General features: G+C 57.5%; 1 protein-coding gene across 2 annotated transcripts in view; it reads left to right on the top strand.

Annotated features, from left to right (window-relative positions):
* Nucleotides 1–9,710: 9,710 nt before the first annotated feature.
* Nucleotides 9,711–21,677, top strand: part of LOC126039246 (diacylglycerol kinase beta-like) — a 29,162-nt gene continuing 17,195 nt past the window's right edge. The window contains exons 1-5 of one of the 2 annotated variants that reach the window (XM_049802098.1): nucleotides 9,711–10,005; nucleotides 16,277–16,540; nucleotides 18,649–18,725; nucleotides 20,044–20,209; nucleotides 21,009–21,248. In XM_049802098.1, the coding sequence (XP_049658055.1) occupies nucleotides 16,474–16,540; nucleotides 18,649–18,725; nucleotides 20,044–20,209; nucleotides 21,009–21,248 (550 nt within the window). In that variant the 5' untranslated portion in view covers nucleotides 9,711–10,005; nucleotides 16,277–16,473. Of the gene's footprint in view, nucleotides 10,006–16,276; nucleotides 16,541–18,648; nucleotides 18,726–20,043; nucleotides 20,210–21,008; nucleotides 21,249–21,677 lie in introns of those variants that run through there. The other variant, XM_049802099.1, reaches the window with a different exon arrangement.

The raw sequence follows: 21,677 nt of genomic DNA, 5'->3' as shown, positions 1-21,677 counted from the left end.
TGTAGCAACCAGAGGATGGGGAGACATAGTGCCTCCAGCTGGGGGTGAAGTCCCCCCCTCGGTGCTCTCACCTGCTGATTGCTGCCCTTAGGCAATGGCTGGGGATGGACAGGGGGTCCTGGTGGGTACAGCCCCGACCAGCCGGCCTGGCTGGAGGAGAAGGGCTCGCCCTGTGAACCCCCCCAGAAATTCTCCCAGGAAGGCAGAGAGCCGCTCCAAGGCCCATTTGCCCTCCCCGTCCCGGAAGGTACCGCCAAGGGTGTTGGGAGGCCAGCGGGGTCAGAGCCTGGCACCTGCTTTTCTTTTTCTCCCTTTGGAAAAAAACCAAACAACCCAAACCCAGAGCAAAACAATTAAAATGTTCCAGCTGCTGCCTCGGAGGAGTGATCCCAGATAAAACCCCAAGGATCTGCCAGCTAAATATAGCCTGAGCCCCATAAATTAAACAAAAGCTTTTCGCTGGGCTCTCAGAAAGCCGGTTCCAGCAGCAGTTTTATCTATGTAAGGTATAACTCCAGCAGTATTTGTTATTATTAGCCATACCTCCCCCATGTCACCGACCTCCCCAACGATGTTGTTTAGGAACATGAATTGTGCAGAGCCAGACTTCTCTCTCCTGGCAGCTCCTCTGCTGCAGCGCGATCACACCTCGGGCTGCTTTCCTGCCTTTTCATAAGAATCTACAAACCCATTTTTTTTCTTTTGGACAACTTGTGATTATTAGATATTTGCCCATCTCAGATGTCCCATGTTTTCTAGGACCACCCTCATTTAAGACCTGTCTCGGGCATCTGCTTAATTTTTATTCCTATCAGCTGTTCTAGGAGCTCTGAACCCTTAAATAAAATACAGTCTGCAACGCAAAGGTGTTGTAAAGCTCTTGCAGATACTGTGCAAGCCAACACGCATGTAGGTGCCTTCTTTTTTGCATCAGGGTTATTAACAGCTATCTTACGCTATTATATATATTACATTGTATATATATGATATTATATAGCCAACGACTTATGGCTTTCTGGGAGTTTTCTTTCCCCAACCCTTTAAAGAAGTTTCAGCATCCTGCTGCCTTGAGCACACGTGGCCAGCTCATGAGCAGGAGCTCTGCTGCTTGTGTTTCCGAGGATGAGTCTGCGCCGCTTTCTCTCCACTGCTTCCTCCCAGTGCGCTGTGCTTGGCGTGATGAGTGCATCCAACGCCTGCTTTCCCATCCCAGATATTTAGGCTTTGTTGCTTTTTCTATGGGCTTTTGCAAACGTATTTCACTTAGGGCACCCAGAGCTGCTCCATCCCAAAGCCGAGGGCTGGCCTGGCCAGCGTGCAGCACTGCTGAAATCCCAGCCCCTTGCTCCATCCCAGTGCTGGACTTTGATTTAATTTCTGCATTTGCTGGTAGGTCTATGGCTGAGTAATCCAGCCCACATCTCAGAAAGGTGTGAGAAGGGCTGGCACCCCAGAAAATCCGGATTGTCTTTTCCAAGTGAAAGCACCATCTCCTCGTGGAGTTTTTCTCGACCTCCCATACTCCTGGCTCCCAGCAGCACGACCGGCTCTGCCGAAACCACCCAGCAAAGTTCCTTCTTGCTGAGCTACAAGCGAGCAAGCCCCCATGGGTGCCAGCCTTTCTCCAAGGCCACCTGCTTGTCTCTTGTCTCCTGTGTCATCATGGATCCCCTTAGCTTTTTTGGTTCCCTGCAATGTTTTTTTAGGCAGATAGCCCTTTTCTGGGCAGGGCGTGAGGAAGAAGAGGATGGAGCTGCCTCCTCTGGTTCCTTCCCAAGGGCTGAAGGCAGCCCAGGGACTCTGCACCAGCATGCCCTCCATCCCTTGGGAGCATCACAGGGCGGGTGGGAAGAAGGACAATGTTCCCCCTCCCACTGTCTCCTTGGGTTTGTACCTCTGTTTGTAAACATGCCTTTACCTGCCCCCTCGGCAGGGCACAAAAAAGCCCCAAACCCCAGGCTATTTTAAGTGAACTCAACCCCCCCCCCCCCAAAAAAAAAAAAAGAAAAAAAAAAAGAAGTCAACTCTGAGGCTGTCATGGCTATATTTAGTTGGAACTTTTCTGTCCAGGATTCAGACTCTATTTGGAAACCCTGTACCTTGGCATGCAGCCAAGCATCTCAGTTTTATACAGTAATCCCTCAGCATATGGCAAATATTTCTCATCTCCTGGTGGCTGCAGCACTGGCCCCAGCAGCCCAGCAGAGGAGGGTTTTAAGCTGAAACTGAGACAAGCTGGCTGGCTGCGGCTGTGGATTCACATCTCAGACCCAGAAAGTCTTTTAATAGCATTATCATCTTGACGTAGCTTTAAAAAAAACACCAAACCCTCGGAGCATCAGAGCTGTCCCCTGCCCTGGCCCCCAGTGCCTGGTGGGCATTTTTGGGGTGCAGACCTTGGGGTATCTCTACCAGCCACTGGCCTGGGGTGATGCCTGGGAGTGCGGTAATGGGGACGAAGATGTGGGGTACCCCGAGCCATGCCCCCAGGCCTCCCTGGCTGGTTCAGCTGTCAAGGTGGGAAACAACTTCTGGCTTATTTTGTCCCTCTCTCCACTGAAAATGTCATGAAATTTCCCGTTGCACATGCCGGCAGTTCTGGGGTTGACACAACAATCTCCCAGAGCACGGGGTAGTTCCCAGTAACATGATGGCGTTTTGGTGCCAACAATTTTGTCCCGACAATCTGCAGGTGTCTGAGTGATGCTTGGGGAAGCAGCATTCTCACATGCCCTGGTCCTTTGGATGAAACAAGGCTCATGACAGCATCTCTCATGGAAACACAGAAAGTAACCGAAAGTAAAACTGCAGGTTCCCGAGTGCCACGTGCATTTCCCTGCTCTGTGGCAGCTGTGAGATAGAGGGAAGCAGGAGCCAGCTGAAAAAAGGTGATCAAATGACTATTTATACAGCCCTTCCAAATATTTTAGACTCGTGACATGCATGATGATGTATAACAAAAATATCTGCTTCAAAACCTTCCAAGTTAAATCCCACATCCTTATTTTAATTCAGGAGTTCAAGGGATTTAAGGAAGTATATACTTAAAGCGATTCTTATCGCTCGCAGCAAGGACTGCTCCAGCCAGCGCTCAGGTACAACAGGGCAGGCTTTGGGGAGAGACCTACACCCCAGCACCATGACCCTGGGGAAGATGAGCCATGGCAGGGATGCTGTCTGGACCAGCTGTGGGAATAACACGAAGGGCATCTGCAGGGATGCGTGGGATCAATGCCTTTGAGGCGCTTTGATTCAGGGACCCCCCTGTCCCCACCGGCGGCCCCGTGAAGCCTGCCACAGGGAGTCTTGGTGTCCCCTGCAGCCTGGTGCTCCAGACTACTCAGCCTAATAGGGTTTCTAACAAAGCTAATTTAATCTCGCTCACTTAAGAGAGGCCAAAGCACCCAAGGGACCGTTCGGGGCTCTGCAGGGCACAGGACCTGGGGACAGCTGACCCCCCAGCCCCCAGCCAGGTGTAGGCAGGAGCAGAGGGGTGCCTTGGGGGTGCCGGTGTCTCGCAGCACCCCAGCCTCGCTGCTCCTCACCTTTCTCGTGCCGTAAGCACCAGCACAGCATGTCGAAACTAGAAGTCTGGCGGGCACAGCTGGGAGCAGAAGATGCCAGCAAACAAAGATCCGCCAGCTCCTTCTGACCCCATGCAGCAGCAGACTCCACCATGCTTCCCCAGTGGCTCCACGGATCCCGGGGCAGGGCTGTCCTGGCAAAGCTCAGCTCACGCCAGCACGCCACGCTGGGACTGCGTGCTCCGGTGGTCCAGCCCAAGGCACCAGTCTGCTGGTCCCTTCCCCTGCCTCGGGGGCGGCAGCTTGTGGGGTCCTCCCCAGTCACTGCGGCATTCGGTTCCCCTTTCCACCCTGTGCCGTTTCCCCAGCTTTGGTGGGACAAGCCTGAGAATGGGCAGCAGAGCCCATTCCTGCAATGCCCAAATGTCTGCCGGAATAGAGCCAAGCTTTACAGAGTAGTTTAAACACCCACTAGCATGTTCCCTAGAGCGTGGTGATTCATCGATAGCCACTTGGTTCAGCTCTACCCCTTCATCATCCCCGAATGCAGCATTTCCCTAAATCACACGGGCTTTTTCTGCCACTATTACACACCTGCGGGTCCAGCTGTTCCTCCCAGACACTTTCTATACAGTGCCATCCTGCTTTAAAAGTGCCCACTGCCTGCATGATACGTCCCACCTTTGGGCGAGACACAGGTTTGTCATGGCAGGTTTGATCCCTGCAGTCTCCCCGCAGTCCCTCTTCCCTGAAGACTGGGGTTTCCATGCCGTGTTTATCGTCCCACGCAGCCACCCGTGTCCCTTGCAGCACAGCCATGCAGGACGAGAAGGATGGAGATTCGGATAAAGGACTCTTTATGGATGAAAGACTGGTGGAAAATATGGGCAGCCCAGCCAGCCCTTTGGTTAAGGATGCAGGATCCATGTGCGCACTCCCAGCGAGATGGGGCAGCCATGGGAACCAGCTACTCCACCAAAAGTGACCCACAGTCAGGTGGGTGTTTGCATGTTGTGCAGGTTCTCCACATCTCAGAAGGTGGAACGAGTTGCTCAGGAGCTCTGCTGTGCAGCGAGGTTTTTTGCTGTAATTCTGTTTTTTCTCAGTCTCAGCCTGGGAAGTTTGAGCTCACAGTGCCAAATGCCGCCCTGACGTGTTTATTAATGCTGATTGTAAAACCTTGGCAAAAGCATTCACCATCAGGTCTGCAGAAATCCTGCCGGATCCGCTGCCTTCCAACCAGATGGGCCTTATTAAGAGATGTCATAGCGCTAACAACAACTGACAGCTCTTGGACTCCCTTGCCTTCTCTGCTCTGTGTGCTCCGAGCAAGGCAGCAACCTGAGCTGAGAGCTGAGGGGAGGCAGGAGCTCACTGTTCCCATGCCCACCCCAAGGGCATGGAGCCGGGGCCCTGCCTTGGCATGGGCTCCTGCACCCCAGGTTTCCTTCGTGTTCCTCACCTTCCCTCCTCCTCCCACCTCCCTTTTCCTGCCGGAGCACCCAGCTGCACCCAGGTGTGTGCAATGAACTGTCACCCACAGCGTCGGCCACTTGAGGTTGCAGGTGATACATTAATATCTCTGTACAAGAGGGTTTTTCCATGTACTTCGTTGAATGTGTGATTTTTCCACTATGCTATTTACTTGAGTTAAAATAACCACTGGGAGCACAGATATGGCAGTCTACAGAGCTGTTTTCTACATGTTTTAGTAACACAATAACATGCCAACATTAGCAGACACAGGCAGAGCACCTCCTGTACGGCTGGGCTGAAGCATCCCTCTTGTCTTTGCTCTGCGTTTACACTGCCGAGGTGTAATTTTGGGGAGCAACATGGTTGGAACGTGGATAGGAAGGTGTGACATTGCACCCTGCATTTTGGGTGTGTGGCTGGCCATCCCCGGTGCTCTCTGCTGACGGCTTCTGCTGCCGTGATGCTGTGATGCCTTCCCTTTCTCACCCATTGCATTGTCACTGTGGTCATCACCTTCTGCAGACTCAAGGTCACTCAAGGGGAAGCAGGACAGGGCTGATGTTTAGCAGAGCACCCATGGGTGCTCTGACTTGGCCCATAGCACTGCTCTCAGTCACCCAGCTCCCTCCCACCTGGGTTTCCCCAGCCCGTGCTGAGCTCCCAGGCTCAGGAGGAGCCGGTGGCTCTCAGGCTCCATGCCACCAGTCACCATCTCAGCCTGAGGTCCTCCTCCAGCCTCAAGGAGAACGCCGCTTCGCCCAAATCCCTGACTCACTCGCACCATCTTTCCCCGACAGCAGGCTGGATCTGTGCAGGAGCTGGGCTTGGGCAAGAGCTGCGCAGCCTTGGAGAGCTGGCACTGCTGCGTGTCTTGCCTCTGACTGCATTGCTGCAGCTCTTGCTTGCTGCCAGCCCCTTAGATTCCAAAATCAGAAATATGTCACCCTCCAGAAGGTCATCCTGCCTAAAAGTCATGCTGTTTGGTCTCCAGGTGCAGGAAGCAGGGATGGAATTACCTGGCAGCCAGCAGTGGAGATGCTGTTGTTTCCCCTGCTCTGATGCGCAGCACCCCTAGGCAAGAGGCTGGGAAAAGCCCACCGGGGTGACACCAAGTTCTTTGGGAAAACACATAGTAATGAAAGCAGCCAAGCAGCAGAGCAGCCAGCTGTCCTGCCCCACCAGAGGCTTGGCTCGCTGGGCACTGGAGCCCCAGCACAACCCCTGGGACACCCCAAATCACCATCACCAGTGGCTGGGAAGGGGCCAGTTTGACTGCGCCAGCATCTCTCGCCTCTACGGCTGAGTCCCTCTCGGGGGACATCCCATCCCTGCCGCGTTTTCTAATTTCCAGCCTAATCTGCCACTCGCCAGGCTCACTGCAACTTAATATAATGCTGGTGACCACCCGCAGGCAGGAGCAGGAAAGCTCGTCCCTGCTTGTCCCCGGGGGCATCACTGCCGAGCAGAACAAAACTTGTAAAAAAAAAAAAAAAAAGCAGCCTGGAAATTTCTCAAGTTTTTTTTATGTTTTGGTTTTGGGGTTTTTTTGCCCCTTTTGAAATTTACCATCTTTCCTCTGGTCACTGAGAAATAACTGAGGGGGTGAAGGGCAGGCAAACAGCTTTCTGAGCAGCCTTTGGAGCAAGAGCTGGGGCCAGAGGAGCCTGGGCTCATTTTAATTGTATCTTAACTGCAGTGCTCATTACTCAGAGCCCTAACGGGCTCTGCGGTTCCCATTTGTAATCACACATTCAGTAAAATAATCAAGTTATAATTGCTAGGGATTCCTTCTCTGCTACGTAACAGAGCACAGGCAGGGGAGGTGGCACTGCAACTGAGCTAGCAGCAAACCTCAGCGTTGCATTGGGTCAATGCTTCAAGAGCAAATTAACCAGAGCTAAAGCAAAAAGAGAGCTGATAAAAATCCCTCAAATCTGTCCAGATGATGAAATGACACTTTTAATGTCTCCTTTGCTTGTTGTACTGAGAAAAGCATCCTCTTCCTTTTGGGTAGCCCTAAAATAAGTCTTGCCCTGCTTCCGTGCCTCTGCCCATGCCTCTGGGAGCCGCGGGGGCTGTGGAGTCCCACAGGTGCTGGGCAGAGTGGGCAGGGAAGGGATTTCAGCCCCCAAAGCTGCAGGGACATGCGCTTTCTGCCTATGGCTTTGCCGGCCCATTTGCGTCCTGATTCCCGCTGGGGTTTGGGTCCCGCCAGGGGGAACAAATGAAAAAGAAGAAATTACTGAGCATCAGAACAAGGAATTGTTAAATGACTCAGGTTTAAGAAGGACAATTTTCGCCAGGCAAAATGTGATGGCTTTTTTGGACGGGGCTAGAAAACAGGGCTGCAGCCATCATCACTCCAGCTTTCATCGCATCGCTTGCATTAATCCAGAGATCCAGGCTCAGCCAGCCCCGGCCTCAAGGAGCAGGACTTGGCAGGAGCACTTTGCCAAGGAGGCACGGGCAGTAGTGGCTGTGGGGTCTCTGGCAGGTGGTGGGTCATCACTGATCCGCAGCAGGGAGCTATTGGCATGGGGGGGACAGTATTGGTAAACTGATAGAGACTAGCAAGAAGTTATGAATCCCCAGGGGGAGAGATTATGAAATGGCAGCGTCCCCACGTCAGCACATTATTCTTCCCACTTCTCTGGACCCATTTTTTTCACCTCCAGCGTGCTCAGAGGCTTTGCAGCTGCTGCGAGCCCTCCCAGACCACAGTCGCTGCCCCCCCAGCAAAGGGATCCTCCTTCTCCCGTGAGTGCAGAGTACTGCAGGCCACATGGTCAGAGTTTTCAGGTCTGGGGATCGGTGTTTAAGGCAACTGTAGGTAGCTCTTGTCCACCCAAATCCTGACACCAGTGTCTTTCCCACTAAGGGAATCAATCTGGGGGGGTGAATCCGCTGCCCACAGCCCTTTGAGGGAGTTCAGAGTGTGCTGGGACACAGCACGCAGATCTGCAAGAGAGAGACATTTTCACCAGGGCTTGTACCTAATCGTAATGATTTTGTCTTTCTATCATTTTAATCTACTAATTAATCCCTGGAAGGAATACCTACTTGGATGCGGGGAAAGGATTAAATGCTTTCATCTGGATGTTCTGGGAGTGTTTCACCAATAGCCTGGGCAGAGTGTTAGCAAATCCAACGCAGAATGGGGGAGTACAGCATCTCGGCTGGGCTATTGGCTTCTCACGGTCGAGCTGGACTCCCTGCCTCAAAAAATATTCACGCACTACTCGCACAGGGCCCAACCCCTGGCAGAAGCCCCTGGAGCTCCCAGCCATCTGGAAAGCCCCGTAGGGGCCGCTGCTGCCCAGAGACCATTGATGGAGGTAATAGCACATCCCTAGTGCATCACTCCCGCAAGGGCCAGAGTCAGCCCTGAGCTGGGCAAGGTTTCATCTGGTGCAGGGTTTCTTTCTGGGAAAAGAACTCTGCGTCTGCCAGCTGAGCCTTTGCAGGAGGTATCTCTGCCTGCCCAGCCCGGACCCGATGAGCCCTCGTACCCTGGGCGAAGGCAATAGTGGGTGTCCAGCCAGAAGCCTTCCCCATTCTTCCTCCTCCTCTTCCTCTCATCCACATGGTTGGCAACCCACCACCTCCCTGCGGAGACACCTCCCCGGGAAGGATGAGAAGTGACCTGGAGCCATCAGACAGGACGAGGACGGGGCTGGGATGCTGGTCTCAGGGGAGAAGAGGGGTCACCCGCTTTGGCTAGGTGCTGACCCAGGTTTACAACTCCCGAGGGAGACGATCAGCGTGGATGGGAGTGGGGGAGCTCGGGGTCCTCTTTCCACTGCTCAGCAAGGTGAGACTCCTCTGTGCTGCACCACAGTGCATCGCCACGGGCTGGTGGGTGCTTTGAAGGGATGGGCCTCCTGCCCGGGTACAGATGACATGAGTGCCACCAGCTCCCCTAAAACTGGCATGACCCTGGGGACTCTGTCATCCTCAGCATCCCAGCCAGCAGCCCCAACCCATGTCTCTGGGGTCCCAGCCAGGAGGGAGGGAAGGAAAGCGGAGCTGGGAGTGGAGAGATCCCAGGCATAAAGCGGGACCATCATATGGACTGGCATGCCAGAATGCAGCTATGGCTGTGTGTTCTGATCCTCTCTGTTTGTTTCTCTCAAGAAAGTTCGGTCTCAGCTGTCAGTCCCCTTCTCCTGTTTTTCTTGAAGTTGGAGAATGATGTACATGGATGGCATCTCTAATTAATATAAATATAGCGAAACATAAATAATAGACATGCCTGAAATAGTGTCACCCCCGAGCAGGCAGGCGTACGCGTCATGGAAAGAAAATAAAAATGCTTTTTATCTGTTTCGGCATTTTTTTGTTTGTTTGTTTTCAGTAGTTTGTTCCGTTCCTTAGGAAAGAGCAACCTTTGCCATGGGTGAAACGACTCAAAAGCAGGACAGACCGAGGTGCAGGGAGGGTAAAAAGCCCCAGGGAAGAGAGGGGACGGGGATGTGAATGGATGGGAATGGGGATGGGAATGGGGACGGAGATGGGGATGGGGACAGTGGGCGGGGAGCGGCGGGGCACGCTGCGGTGCCGGTGGGAGCTGGGGAAAGTCCTGCTGCTATCGCGGGGCGGGGGCGGAATTAATAATAAATGAGTTTTATGATGGAAACGCGTCTCCCGGTCCTCCCCGCAGGCGGGCTGTTCCCGCCCCGCCGTTTCCCGGGCGCGGGGAGGGTTGCGGCGCGGTCGGGGCCGCCGGGCTCTTCCCCCCTTCTCCTCCTCCTCCTCTTCCTCCTCCTCTTCTCTCTCCCCCCGCCCTCCCCGGCCGCCCGCCGGTGCCGGCGGAGGCGGGCGGAGCGGAGCGGAGCGGAGCGGAGCGGGCTGGGCCCGTTCGCATCCCCCCGCCCGGCTCCGCCTCGCCGAGGGAACGGGGAGCTGCCGGGCCGTCCAGCGAGGCCGGTAACCGGCAGCCCCGAAGCCGCCTCCACCGGAGCGAGCTGGCCGGTCCCCGCCGATGGCACCGCGCTGCCGCCTCCAAGTAAGGGGACAACGGGGGGGGGGGGGGGGTGGGGTGTGTGTGTGTGACAACCGGGGACCCCCCGTGGGCTTGCCACGGCCGTGGGAGAATTGCCGCGACCCACGCGGGACCGCCGCTCGCCCAGCCGCCCCCTCCCGCCCCGGCCGGGACCGATTTGACGGGGCTCGTCGCCCCTCCCCTCCCCCCCCTCCGCCCCGCCCGGTGGCCGCGGTGGCCCCCCGGGCTGGTCCCGACCCCGTCCGGAGGTGTTTGGGCCAGGTTTGGGGAGCGGGGGACATGTCTTCGAGGAGCAGGGCAGTGCTGGGGTGCGGGAGCCGGCGTCCACAGGTGCCCGGGTCGGGGGGGGCTTGACCCCTGGGTGAAGGTGCCCTAAGGGTCGGGAAGGATGGGGCAGTGTCCCCTTGTCCCCCAGGGTGGAGAAGATGGCTGCCACCGAGCCTTTAACGAAGCCTGGGGAGGCTATGCCATCTTCACTGGTGTCTCGGTGTGTGTTGGTTCTCAGCTTTGCTATAAAACCACACACCCTTTCGATGGGCAGAGAAAGAGTCCGAGTCAGCTCTTGCCCCACGCTGCCAGGCTGGAAAAGCTCGTTAGTGTCTTTCTCGTTAAGTAAAAATTGCTGGGGCCGTTTGTTTTGGAGAGCAGAAGGACCGAGGAGGTGCTCAGCATGCCTGGCCTGCGGAAAGAGGCTGTCTGTGACTTGTTCTTCAGGTTGTTTCGGGGGTTGAAAGGGGAGAAGAACATATTTCAAAGCTACCGGAAAGCAGCGCTATCCCACGCAAGGTGCAGTTAACCCACAGGACTCGCTGCTGCAGGATTCTCCCAGGGAGAGAGCTGGGGCTTCCCTGTCCTGGCAGCGGGAAGCCCTCAGGTTGTAGGTGCAAGGTGATGGAGCCAGGATCCCAGGGAGGATCCCAGCCCCCGGGCTGGGGGACCAACCACTGCCTCCCTGTCTGGCGTGGGAAGGGGCTTTTCCAAGAGACAAGCTCTGCTCTGGCTGGGACCTGCAGGGGAGGTGGCGAGGGGACGAGTCTCGCTCAAAAAGCATCCTAGCTCGGATCTAGTCTGCTCTGAACTCAGCCAGCAAAATTATTCTCTAAAAAGGCAACAGTAGTAAGTTGGGAAGTTGTTGGTGTCCCTAGGGTGTGAGCCGAGCTGTCCTGGCCCTGATGGGCTGATGGCAGGAGAGGGAGGGGGGAGCTCTAGAGGGGCCGTGCTGGGTCCCCGCTGCCCTCACGCAGCTGGGCTGAGCTGAGCTGAGCTCTCCCAGCTCCCAGTCAGGAGTTGGTACATCCACAGCCCAACTCTGGAGCCAGATGGGCAGCCACGGCCACCCTCCTCTTCCCATGTGGCTGCCTGGCTGTGTGGGAGAGAGCCATGGAAAGCTCTAACCCACCACGTTAGAGCTCGTCACGGTGGTGGCAGATGTCTCTTCCACCTGGCTTTGCCGTCAGGGAGAGGGGAGCATCTCTTAGCGAAACGCTGTTCACTTGCTTAAAAGCTGCCAGGGAAGGATGCCCCACAGCTGGGAGCATGCGTGGAGGCCCAGCAAGGTGCTCCTGGCAGATGTGTGCACACGGCAGGGTTTGGGGTTGTGCACCAACAACCGCCTCTGTGTTTGCTGGACCGCTGCCGAAGGCAGGGAAGCAGGCAGCTGGCACAACGCACCGAAAAGCAGCTACTCCAGGTGGGAAGGAGCACCTCTCCTCCCACAAGAGGTGCTCGGGGCTGGTGGACACAGGCTTATGGGCAGCTGCCTGCATGGGTGCTCTGGGTACCCTTGCTAGCACATTTTGTTGCTCCAGTGCTCGGCACTGAAAGCAAAGTTGGTGGAAGGTACCTGGGCAGTGTGCCTGGTTTTGTGGGGGTGGGTGGGCAAAGGGCTGGGGGAATGAAGAGAGCAACAGGCAGGCAGGATGGAAAAAGCAGATCCCGAGTGTCCTCTTGGGCTGGCAAAATGCAGAAAAGTGCATTCTCCTGTCATTGCAGAAAATAGTTTGAGCGTGACTTGGTTGGGGTTTGTTTGCTGCAGTGGGACAGGAGGGATTTACACTCCACCCACCGCCTCAGGGGCCTCTCCCCAGTCCAACATAAAAATAGGCTGATCTTTCCAAAAGATGGGGTGGACGGGCTGGAAAATGCCTTTCCTGCAGGGAACCCCTGTGCTGCTGCTCCCGGAGAAGATGTTGCGAGTGACTATGGCTTTTAGTGGGCTCAGCCAGGGATGCCAGGGAAGAGATCAGCTTTGGGCTGTGCCGTACCCCACTGCTGTCACCGAGCTACAGCCTCTGCAAGTGCACGTGTGTGTATGTACAGCAGGAGCTTTCCCTCCTCGTGGCAACTCCTGAAGCTTGAGGAGCTGATGTTTTTTCTTCCCAAAGGGCATTGGAAGAAGAAATCTCCTGCGGGCAGGGCATGCACTTGCAGCCCCATCTGCCTGTCCCTGCAGAGCCAGTTGAAGGCTCTGCATGAGCGGCTGCTCTTCTGCTGGCACCTGGAGGCTCTGCTCCAGCTTGGGCAGAATTAGGTCTCCATCACTAGCTCCAGTCCTGGAGAGGGCAGGCGGGTGCCGGTGGAATAAGCCCTCCCAAACCCACAGCAAGCCCCATGGCACTGGGTTGCGCGCTGGGGGAGCAGCCCAGGAGCTGAGTCGTCCCTCCTCGGCAATGCCGGGCAGTTGGGGGCCAGTGGGGAGGCTCACGGGCAAGGGAGGTTGGCTGGAAAACAGCTCCTCTGCCCTTCCATCACTGCTCCCGGGAGCCCCCTGCACACCGAGGGTGCCTGTGGGCAGCCCTTTCTGGTGGATACCAAGATGTGCCTATTGCCCGTGGCTTGGCTCTGTCGCCGCCTGCCCGGGCCCCACTTGCCAGCGGAGAATGGCCCATCGCCAAGTTCAGCCTGGCATTTCCCTTGTTGACGTGAGCATTTCAGGCCCTGGCTCCCACTGAGCTGCGCCTCTGCCTGCACCCTGCAATGGTCCCCACGGTGCCTTCTTCATCACCCCTCGCCCAGCCCTCAGCTCCCTCGCCTGGCCCCGGGTCTGGCAGGATGCTCTGTGGGAGGGCTTCCTGAGGGCTCCAGCACCAGCTAATCCCCTGGGAGGGTTTGTGAGGCGGTGGGAGCCCTCCTGGTTCCCCCCATCTCCATCCTCCCCCAGCCACTTCAGCTGCCCTGAGTCACAACGCGCCGCCGGTACTGGCAGAACGGCAAAGCCCACGCGCATGGCTGGCGGGCACGGAGCGAGGAGGGGGAGAGGGGCTGCGTCCTGGTAAGCGCTTTCAGGCAGGGTAATCTGGTGTTATTTGTAACACTAGTAGGGGAGCTATTTTTAGAGAGAGGCAAATTTGATATAATAGAACATAATTTGCCGCTGACAATTCAGAGAGCGGCCAAACGAGCAGCAGCTGGATTCCTAAGGAGGCTTTTTCCTGCCCTTCCTGAAATCCAAGGCTGACGTGCCAGAAGTGGCATTTGTTATTCCAACAATTGCTGGGGGAAAGCCCCTTGGGATGGCCCAATTAGCTCTGCTTTGCTTTCCTTCTGTTGCTTTGTGCCGCCCCATAACCCGCTGTTAAAAGAAGCAAGGAATATTTTTGCTGCCATCCGTCATGGGAGGGCTCAGTGCACCCGAACTCCTTTGGGCAGCTGGAGGTAGCCAGGTCCCCCCCTTTGCCTTTTCTTCTGCAGGCTGAGCCAGCTCTGCTCTCTCAGTCTCTGCTTGTATAAATTTAGGATGAAAAATAGGTTCTGGTCAAACCAAACAGTTCATTTGCCAGGAAATGGAAAGCCTGTGTGCACTCCTGGAGGGTTTCTAACAGACTAAGTTCTTCTGGACTGGCCTCAGAGATACCTCGGGACAAACCCTTCATCCTGGAAAGGTGCAAACACCATATTCCTGCTTGTCTTTTCCCCGAGATGAAAATCCACGGAAAACCGATGCCAGTGCAGGAAGACATTGGGTAGTTTTTTGTCGATCCCTGAAACTGTTGTGTCCAGCCTGTCCCCAGCTGGTGGCATGGGGACAAAGAGCTGCCGGGATGAGCTGGGATGGCCACAGGCTGGAGGCGAGTTGCCATGGGGCCAGCAGGACCCCAGCGAGGGTGGGGAGGTCACATATCCCTCTGGGTTGTGTGTTCTCCCCACACGAGTGCCCTAAGGACAGAGCAGTAAGGGCACGTGGCATCATCCCCCCCACCCGGAGGCAGCCGTCCCCCCACTGCCCTGGGCAGGAGCAGCAGAAGCATCCTGGGGGGGGGGGGTGTCCCCCAAGCCCCTGCCAGCTTAGCCCCCACCGTGCTCCTGGCAACCTCAGAGCCATGTTGCGCTGCAGCCAATAAGCCCCAGACCATGGGACAGGATTGCGGAGGACAGTGGCTGTGCCCCCTGGGGCTGTCTCCTACTAGCAGGGGGAAGGGAGAGCCAAGGGAGAGAACTTTTCTGGGTGGCAGCAGCACCTGCCCAGCTCTTGGAGAGCATCCTCAGGCGGCAGCATCCCTGGCAGGTCATGGCTTCATACCCAGCAAAATTTGCCACGAGGCAAATCCCCACTGCCTGCCAGCTGACCCCGCACGGCACGTGGCTGCAGCAGCTCCCAGCAGTGAAGCAGGGTGCTCTGAGCTGCAGCTCCCAGCTGCTCTCGGGAGGAAAGGGCTGAGCAGGACTGTGTCGTTTAACTCCAGCAAACATGTGCCTGGGGTTTGATGGGCTTCTCTCCAGGTGTGCAGTCACTCTCCGCTGCTGGAAAACCCCTCGGCTGCATTCTGGTGGGTCACTGTCCTCCCCGTAGCCCCGAGGAGGGGTCTGCAGCACTCCTTCCTCCGCCAACACGGGGCTTTGCCCTTGGGCCGTGTCTCACCCTGAAATACTTGCAGTGGCTGGAGTTAAAGCCAAAATAACATTAGTAAAGAAAATCAGTTTTGCTGGGGACTGAGCAGCAATGCTCCCCTGATTGTATCCCAACAGCCCCGTGAAGGGGGTCACATCTCCTTGCTGACACTGGGGCTGCCCTATGTGGTTGGGGTGAAGGAGAAGGTCTATCCCAGAGACCGGCTGTGGGGGTAATTCTGGTGGATGAGGGGTTAAGTGCCTGCCCCCGGTGCACCCCATATGTGACTGTCCCTAGGGACACTAGCTGGGGTTGGTGTGGCACATGGGAGCCAGCAGGTCCCCAAAATGACTCGCTCACCTTAATCAAATACCTTTTCCCACGAATGAAAAGCCATGCCATGGGCAGCCCAGCCAGCCGTGGGGGGTACAGGTGCTCCCTGAGCATCGCCCCAAGTCATGTGGCCCTTCTCAGCTTGCTCATGCTCTGCTTTCTCCAGTCCATCAGCTCAGGTTGGTGGAAACGGGGAGCCAACATATAGCAGGGAGACATCCCTAAAATTGAGATCAAACTGCTGTAATCTGATCCTTGAAGAACAACCACCTCGATGGCCAGTTGCCCTTTCCCCCCGTGACCGATTTGGTTAAGCGAAGACGCTAACGAATTTTGAGGCTTGCAAATGGCTGGGCTGGAGAGGGCTGCTTGGCTGGAGGTCCTCTGACACTTCCTCTGTGGCGCAGGTTTTTCCAGCCCAAGCAGGTTGCCTCTTACCCAATTTTGAACGTAGATTTTCATTTACAATGATTCTCGGCGGTGGAGCCAGCTAAAGGTCACCACCAGCTTTGGAGATGGAGGTGCGAGCTGGGAGTTTCCACTCGTTCAGATCCTCTGCCTCTGGGCACCGCATCTTCTCCAATTAATTATGTCCTTTCTTCTGCTCCCATCACACTGGGTTCCCCTGGAAAATGCTGTGGGTAAATAAGGTGACAAGCTTCTTTCCCTGCCCGTGTTGAGCTGCAGCCTCCAGCCGCCGAGAGTTGCGGCCATTGCGGGTGGCACTGCTCTGGCTCCATGGCAGAGGGGGCCCCCGGGGGACACAGAGCCCTGGGGATGGTGACGTGGTGAGGTTCCTCCTTGAGCTCGCCCCTCTTTCTGCCAGCTCCCCGCTGCGGCCAATGCACTCCTCTCTGTTCCTTTGGGGCACCTGGAGCAGGGGTCCACCACATCTGTGGTAGGGTGCCGTCCCCAGCTGGGAAAGCACCCTTGCAATCCATTTCCAAGCTCACACCCCCACTGCGCCAGCTCTGCTGACCATCACCACCATGGGCAACTCTTCCCCCCCAAGCGGAGCCATGGCAGGGCAGCCTGTGCAGGCAGGAGCCAGCCTCTGCCTGCTGCAGGCAGGGCGCTGCTGACCCCCTCCTCTCTTTCTTATCCCCCCTCTAGGGAGGAAGGTGCTGAGCTCTGAAGCTCCGGGGTTTTGCTGCCCATGGGCTCAGCAGGATGATGCCAGCCGGCCGAGAGCCCCCCGCGCCCCTCGCGGTGCCAATGTGACCAAGCGGCCGGCTGGGAACCGAGACGCCAAGCCTGGCACGGTGAGCACAGCGGCTTGTGGCCCCCGCTTTGGGGCCTGCCACCCAAAGATGAGCGATGGCGGGTGGATCTCGCTCAGCCCCACCGAGTTTGCCCAGCTCCAGCAGTACACGGACTGTGAGTACCCCACACCCCCCCACGCATCCTCCCTGGGACAGGGAGAGGGGTTTTACAAGTCTTGTTGATCTGTGCTAGACTGGCGTCCTGGACGTCTTTGGTGTCCTCCTGGAGAACTAGATGACTTCTTAGGTTTTGGATGGGGAGGCTGGGAATGTCCCTGACGTCCAGCACCGACTGGTGGGGCACGGCAGAGGAGTCCCCATGCCTGCATGCCTGGGAGGATTTAGCTGAGCACAAGCCCCCCCTGCTTTGGGGGATGCACACATGAGCACGGCTCAGTGCCTCCGAAGGCGGCCGGCTCCCACGTTCGTTAGCAAAGCGAAATGCCAATGAGAAAAGCAGGCTGGCTTTTCCTAAACACGCGGAGCTGTTCCATGGCTCGCCTCGGGTTGCCAACCCTCTGCAGTAATTTTACTTAGCGCTTTTGCAGAGCAACCCTCTCCTGCAGCTCCTGCCGAGGAGAGGAGGTTGGCAGCGATGCTGTGGGGTCCTGGAGCTGTGAGCAGGTGGGGAGGGAGCTTGGGCAAAGCCCAGGGGTCCGAAACCAGGTCCTTGAGGTCCTACCTGCCCGAGAGCCAACGTGTGGTCATGCTCGTTGCAGTGGGCAATGGAGAAGCGGTGCAGCCTGGGGACGTTCTGAGAGCAGGGCAGGACGGGCAGGAAAGCCCAGCCAGGACCATGGGATGAAGGGAGAAGGGGTGTAAAATCTCCAGGGCACTGTTTTGCAGAGGCAGCACAGCCCCAGGGTGAGCAGACTCCTGTGGCTGCGCAGGAGAGGACTGGGAGGCAAAGGGGACCCCAGGAACCCCCTGGGGCTGTTCTCAGGACTGTTCTTGGGGCTGCTGTGCATCGCAGGGGCAAGGTGAACCAGGTCAAGGCTGGCAGCGTGGGGACGCACGGTGTCCCAATGCAAAGAGCCCAGGCATCCTGGGCAGGGGCGGGCAGGGTTGCAGGCAGAGGTGTGTGTGCAGAATCTCTGTCTGCATCTCGTCCTGCCTCGCCGGAGAACAAGCTTTGCTTTCTTGAATCACAGACCATAAAACACCATCTGTAATGCTGAGCTCAGAACATGTATGGCATCTTCGTTTCATTAATCAAAGTGTGGCGAGTGAGGCTGCAGCGTGGGCAGCTGCCCCCTCCCCAGGAGGGTGGCCTGGCACCAGGCCAGGGAGCAGGGCTCAGGGGTCTTCCCACAGGTCCTCCCCAGGCCTGGGGCCAGGACCTGCGTCCTCGAGCTCACACTGGCCCCTGGTTGTGCTCTGCGACCCCCAGACCTGCCCCAGGCATCCCCGACAGTAGTGGTCCAGCACCAAGCTCCGTCCCCAGCATCCCCAGCAGAGGGATGGAGGGAGCAGGAGACAGCACAACCACCCCGCTTGGAGAAAGGAATTCACAGGAATTAACAGGGCTGGTGTGTCTGAGAGCCTTTTAAATGGACATGCCCAGGGATATGTGTCTGAAGGTTAGGGCTTAAAATTCCCTCCCTTTGATATTTTCTTCTGTTTTTCCCTTGTTTCCCAATTTTGGAAGGACCTACGTGCCTCCAGCCCTGAGGACACCCAGCCAGGGAATCTCACAAGCCATTTACTATTGGTGTGGAAGTCTGCACGGAGCAATACTGTTCCATTTCTCCCTCCTGGCACCTCCTAGAGATGTCAATGGGCAGCCCAGGGCAGGCTCTGGGGATGGCTCAGGCTGCCAAGGGGGTGCCAGCAGGCATCAGCTCTCAGTGTGAGGGTGGCCACCCAAAACCTGTGCAGAGGGTCTGGGGCAGGGACGGCCAGGGCATCACCCCCAGCGCAGCCGGGACCAGGGAATGGTCTGGGCTTTCCTTGCTCAGCGCCGCAGCTTCGCTCTGGGTCTGTGTTTATTCTCATATAGGTAGGAGGAAGAGGACCCATCACTGCCAGCCAGCTTTACATGTATGTTCTGCTCTCCAAAGTCGTGCGGGGGAAAGTAGGGCACGGGTGGCCCCTTCCCAGGCATGGAAGGAACCAGAAATTGTATATCCAGCAGATAAACTTGTCTCCACCATCCTGCTGGTGGCCTAATGGTGAAGGGGGCTTGCTGGCGCCGTGCTCAGTGCGATGCCTTTGTCTCCCCAGACTCCACCAAGAAGCTCAAGGATGTCCTGCAGGAGTTCCACGGGGACGGCGTCCTCTCGAGGTACAACCCTGAAGAGGTATGGCCCTGTCCCCTCCAGCCTCCCCCCATACTGCTGGCAGCTCCCAGCTGCCTGCCAGGTCCCGCAGCTAAAAGCAGCCAGGAGAAGGCAGGTCTGTCTGTCTGCCCCCCACCTCTCCCCACGGCCATGCTCCTGGGACTGGGGAAGATGCTCTCACAGATTGGGAGCATCTTTCCCAGTCCCTGGCCGTCCCGGGGACCAGGCTTTCCACGTAGCCATCCCACCCCATCCCACTGATGCTGGCAGGACCCTGCAGCCATGCTGCTGTCCCGTGGTGGCTGCCGGCTGCCTTGCTGAGAGCATTTTGGGGCATCTCCTTGCCAGGCAGAAGCTGGGAGGGACTTACTCTTTCTTCCCCCAAAAGCAAATAATTTTGCTGTTGCTAGTGTGGAGACAGGGGAAGGCTCTGTGCCTTCTTATTCTCGCCTGGGGAAGGCTGGGCTTATTTTTTCCAAGTGGTGCTTTCAGAGAGACCTATTAGTGTGCCAGCAGGACAGAGCCTTTCATGGGGACCATAATCACTAGAAACGAGATGAAATGAGAAAAATCAGTGGGCTGAATGCGACAAGGAGGGGCAGCAAAACTACCCAGCTATTCAAGGGCACCACAGGACCCTCGCTCCAGCTGGGGCCACAAAAGCTGTCGGGAAGGCAATGTCCTGATGCGATGGGGATGCCCAGTGGGGAAGGAGGAGGCAAGGAGACCTCGGGAGGATGAGAGTCCCCAGGGGCTGGGGGTGGGCTGGAGGGTCCCGCTGCTCCATGCCTTGCCCCGCCGGAGAGGGAGGTTTTCAGAGCACAGCTCGTTACACCCCTCTTCCTCCAAAAACCCCGGCCTCCTTTGGCTGTTCCAGAAGGTCTCTAGCTCCCAGTAATTTGCGAAGAGCTGAGCACCTGGCTCTGTTGGAGCCTCCTGCCCCTCCAGCAAGCTGCCCACCGTGCAAGGGGTCTTCAGACCTGTTGCTGCCCCGCCACCAGCAAATGCCCTCCCACAGCAGCTCTGCTCTTCTCTGCCACTCCCCCTGCTCTGACCCCGCTGCTGCAGCTCCCATCTCTGCTCTGAATGCCGCTGGCCTGGCTTGGCCGTGCCTGCCCCAACAGCCAGCCAGCACTGGGGACTTCTGGCCCTGCTACCTCTGGGTCCCTTCAGGTCCCACTGCTGGGATCTGGGAAGCTGGTGGTTTTGGGGAGGGCTCTGCAACTGATGTGCTTGGTGAGGGGGGGGCCAGGGCATGGGATCCCCACCCTGCCAGCAGCTCTGCACCCCCATGATGTGCTCAGGTCACCTCCGTCATCCTCCTCTGTCCCCTCCCCAGCCCATCGACTACGAGGGCTTTCGCCTCTTCATGAAGACCTACCTAGAGGCGGATGTGCCCGAGGAGCTTTGCCAACACCTCTTCACCTCCTTCAAGCGTAAGATATGCCAAGCCTCCCCCGAGACCCAGCGTCAGAGCCCCGGCATCTCACAGCTCAACACCCTCGGTGAGCCAGCCCTGCCCCTGCCCCCCAGCTGGGAACATCATGGCATGGCGGCATGTTAGACTCACCCCCACGCTACCCCATGGGGACGAAGATTGCAGGGTGGCACCCGCAGTGGGTGGCATGGGGTCCAGCACACAGCCCGACGGAGGGGTTCCTAGGGACCCTGCACTCCTCTGGGAGGAGAGGGCTTTCCCCAGGGGGGGAGACCCATGGGGCATCATTGCACTGATTCCTCCCTTTCCTCCATGCGTTCAGAGCCCAAGTCACTCAATGCCGGCATCTCCATCCAGACAGAGGCGGCTTATGCCCCTGCCGCAGGTACTGGTGTGGGCAGCCACTGAGTGCACGGGTGGCTGCACCCGGAGCAGGGGACGTGTGCCGGGCACCCAGCTTCTGCCTCCCCTGGCCCCAGCCTGGGTGGATTTGCAGCACGTGGAGACATCTGCTGAAAGGTCTATAAACTGCAAAAGAACAGGGAGAACCCTCCCTGGGTGCTCAGCTGCCACATCAGGGCTTGGAAACAGCTCTGGCTGGTGGTGTGGGACCACATCCTCCCTGCCTGTTCCCAAGCACCGTGGTAGCTGGCACCCAGGGAGCCATGGGGCCAGGCAGGAGGTTGAGGGGCCGCCCGCGGTGCCCCTCGGAGAGCCCTGGGGCTGGGATGCCAGCCTGCTTTGGGGCTAGCAAAGAAGACCCCGGGTGAGCGACTGGCACCCCTGTGAGGTTCCTGGAGGAAGGGGCTTGCTGGGCGCAGGCACCCTGCTGTCACGCTGCCCACGGGCATCCATCTGCTTTGCAGGGATCAATGGGAAAATGCTCCTAAGTGCCCTGGGACGACACCCTCCTGAGCCCAAGAGTTGCCACAGCAACGCAGCTGAGCTGCAGCCAGCATCCCTCACCCCGGCATCGATCCCCAATGCCTCCCCGAGCTGGTCCAGGTCATCCTCCCAGAAGTCCACCACCGGCACCCCTTCTGCTCACAACTCCTCGGGCTCTTCGAAGATCTCCTCCGGGTCCCTGCTCAGCCCTCAGTCGCCAGGTGAGCTTGGCCAGGGCTCCATGAGGGACACAGGCAGCGACAAGCCCTCCCCGGTTTCCCAAGCCACGGAGCCACACCTCACTCCAGCAGCACAGCTGGTCAGGTGCCCGGTGCGGTGGCGGTGACCTTCCAAACTCGGCGGGTTCCTGGCATCTTGACACCTTTGCTTTGCAAACTTAAGCTGCTGATCCCGTCCCGCAGAGCCCCCGCCAGTCAATGTCTTAATTACCTGCCAGCGAGGGGGGATCGGAGCGGTGAGTCACGGCTGCCTCCAGCCCAGCTCCTGCCAGCCACCGATGAGGGGAGCGCTGGGAAGGGCTCCTCTGCCAGGAGCAGCCATCTGCCGAAGGCCCCGCTGTCGGCACGGGCAGCCGTGAGCATGGGGGTGTCCCAGTAGCCCGTCGAGCTGCCCGCCACCAGCCGAGCTTC

The sequence above is a fragment of the Accipiter gentilis genome, chromosome 6 (assembly GCF_929443795.1).
Source record: "Accipiter gentilis chromosome 6, bAccGen1.1, whole genome shotgun sequence".
Lineage (NCBI taxonomy): Eukaryota > Metazoa > Chordata > Aves > Accipitriformes > Accipitridae > Astur > Astur gentilis.
Note: the sequence above shows the minus strand (reverse complement) of the source record. Positions and strands in the feature narration are given on the sequence as shown.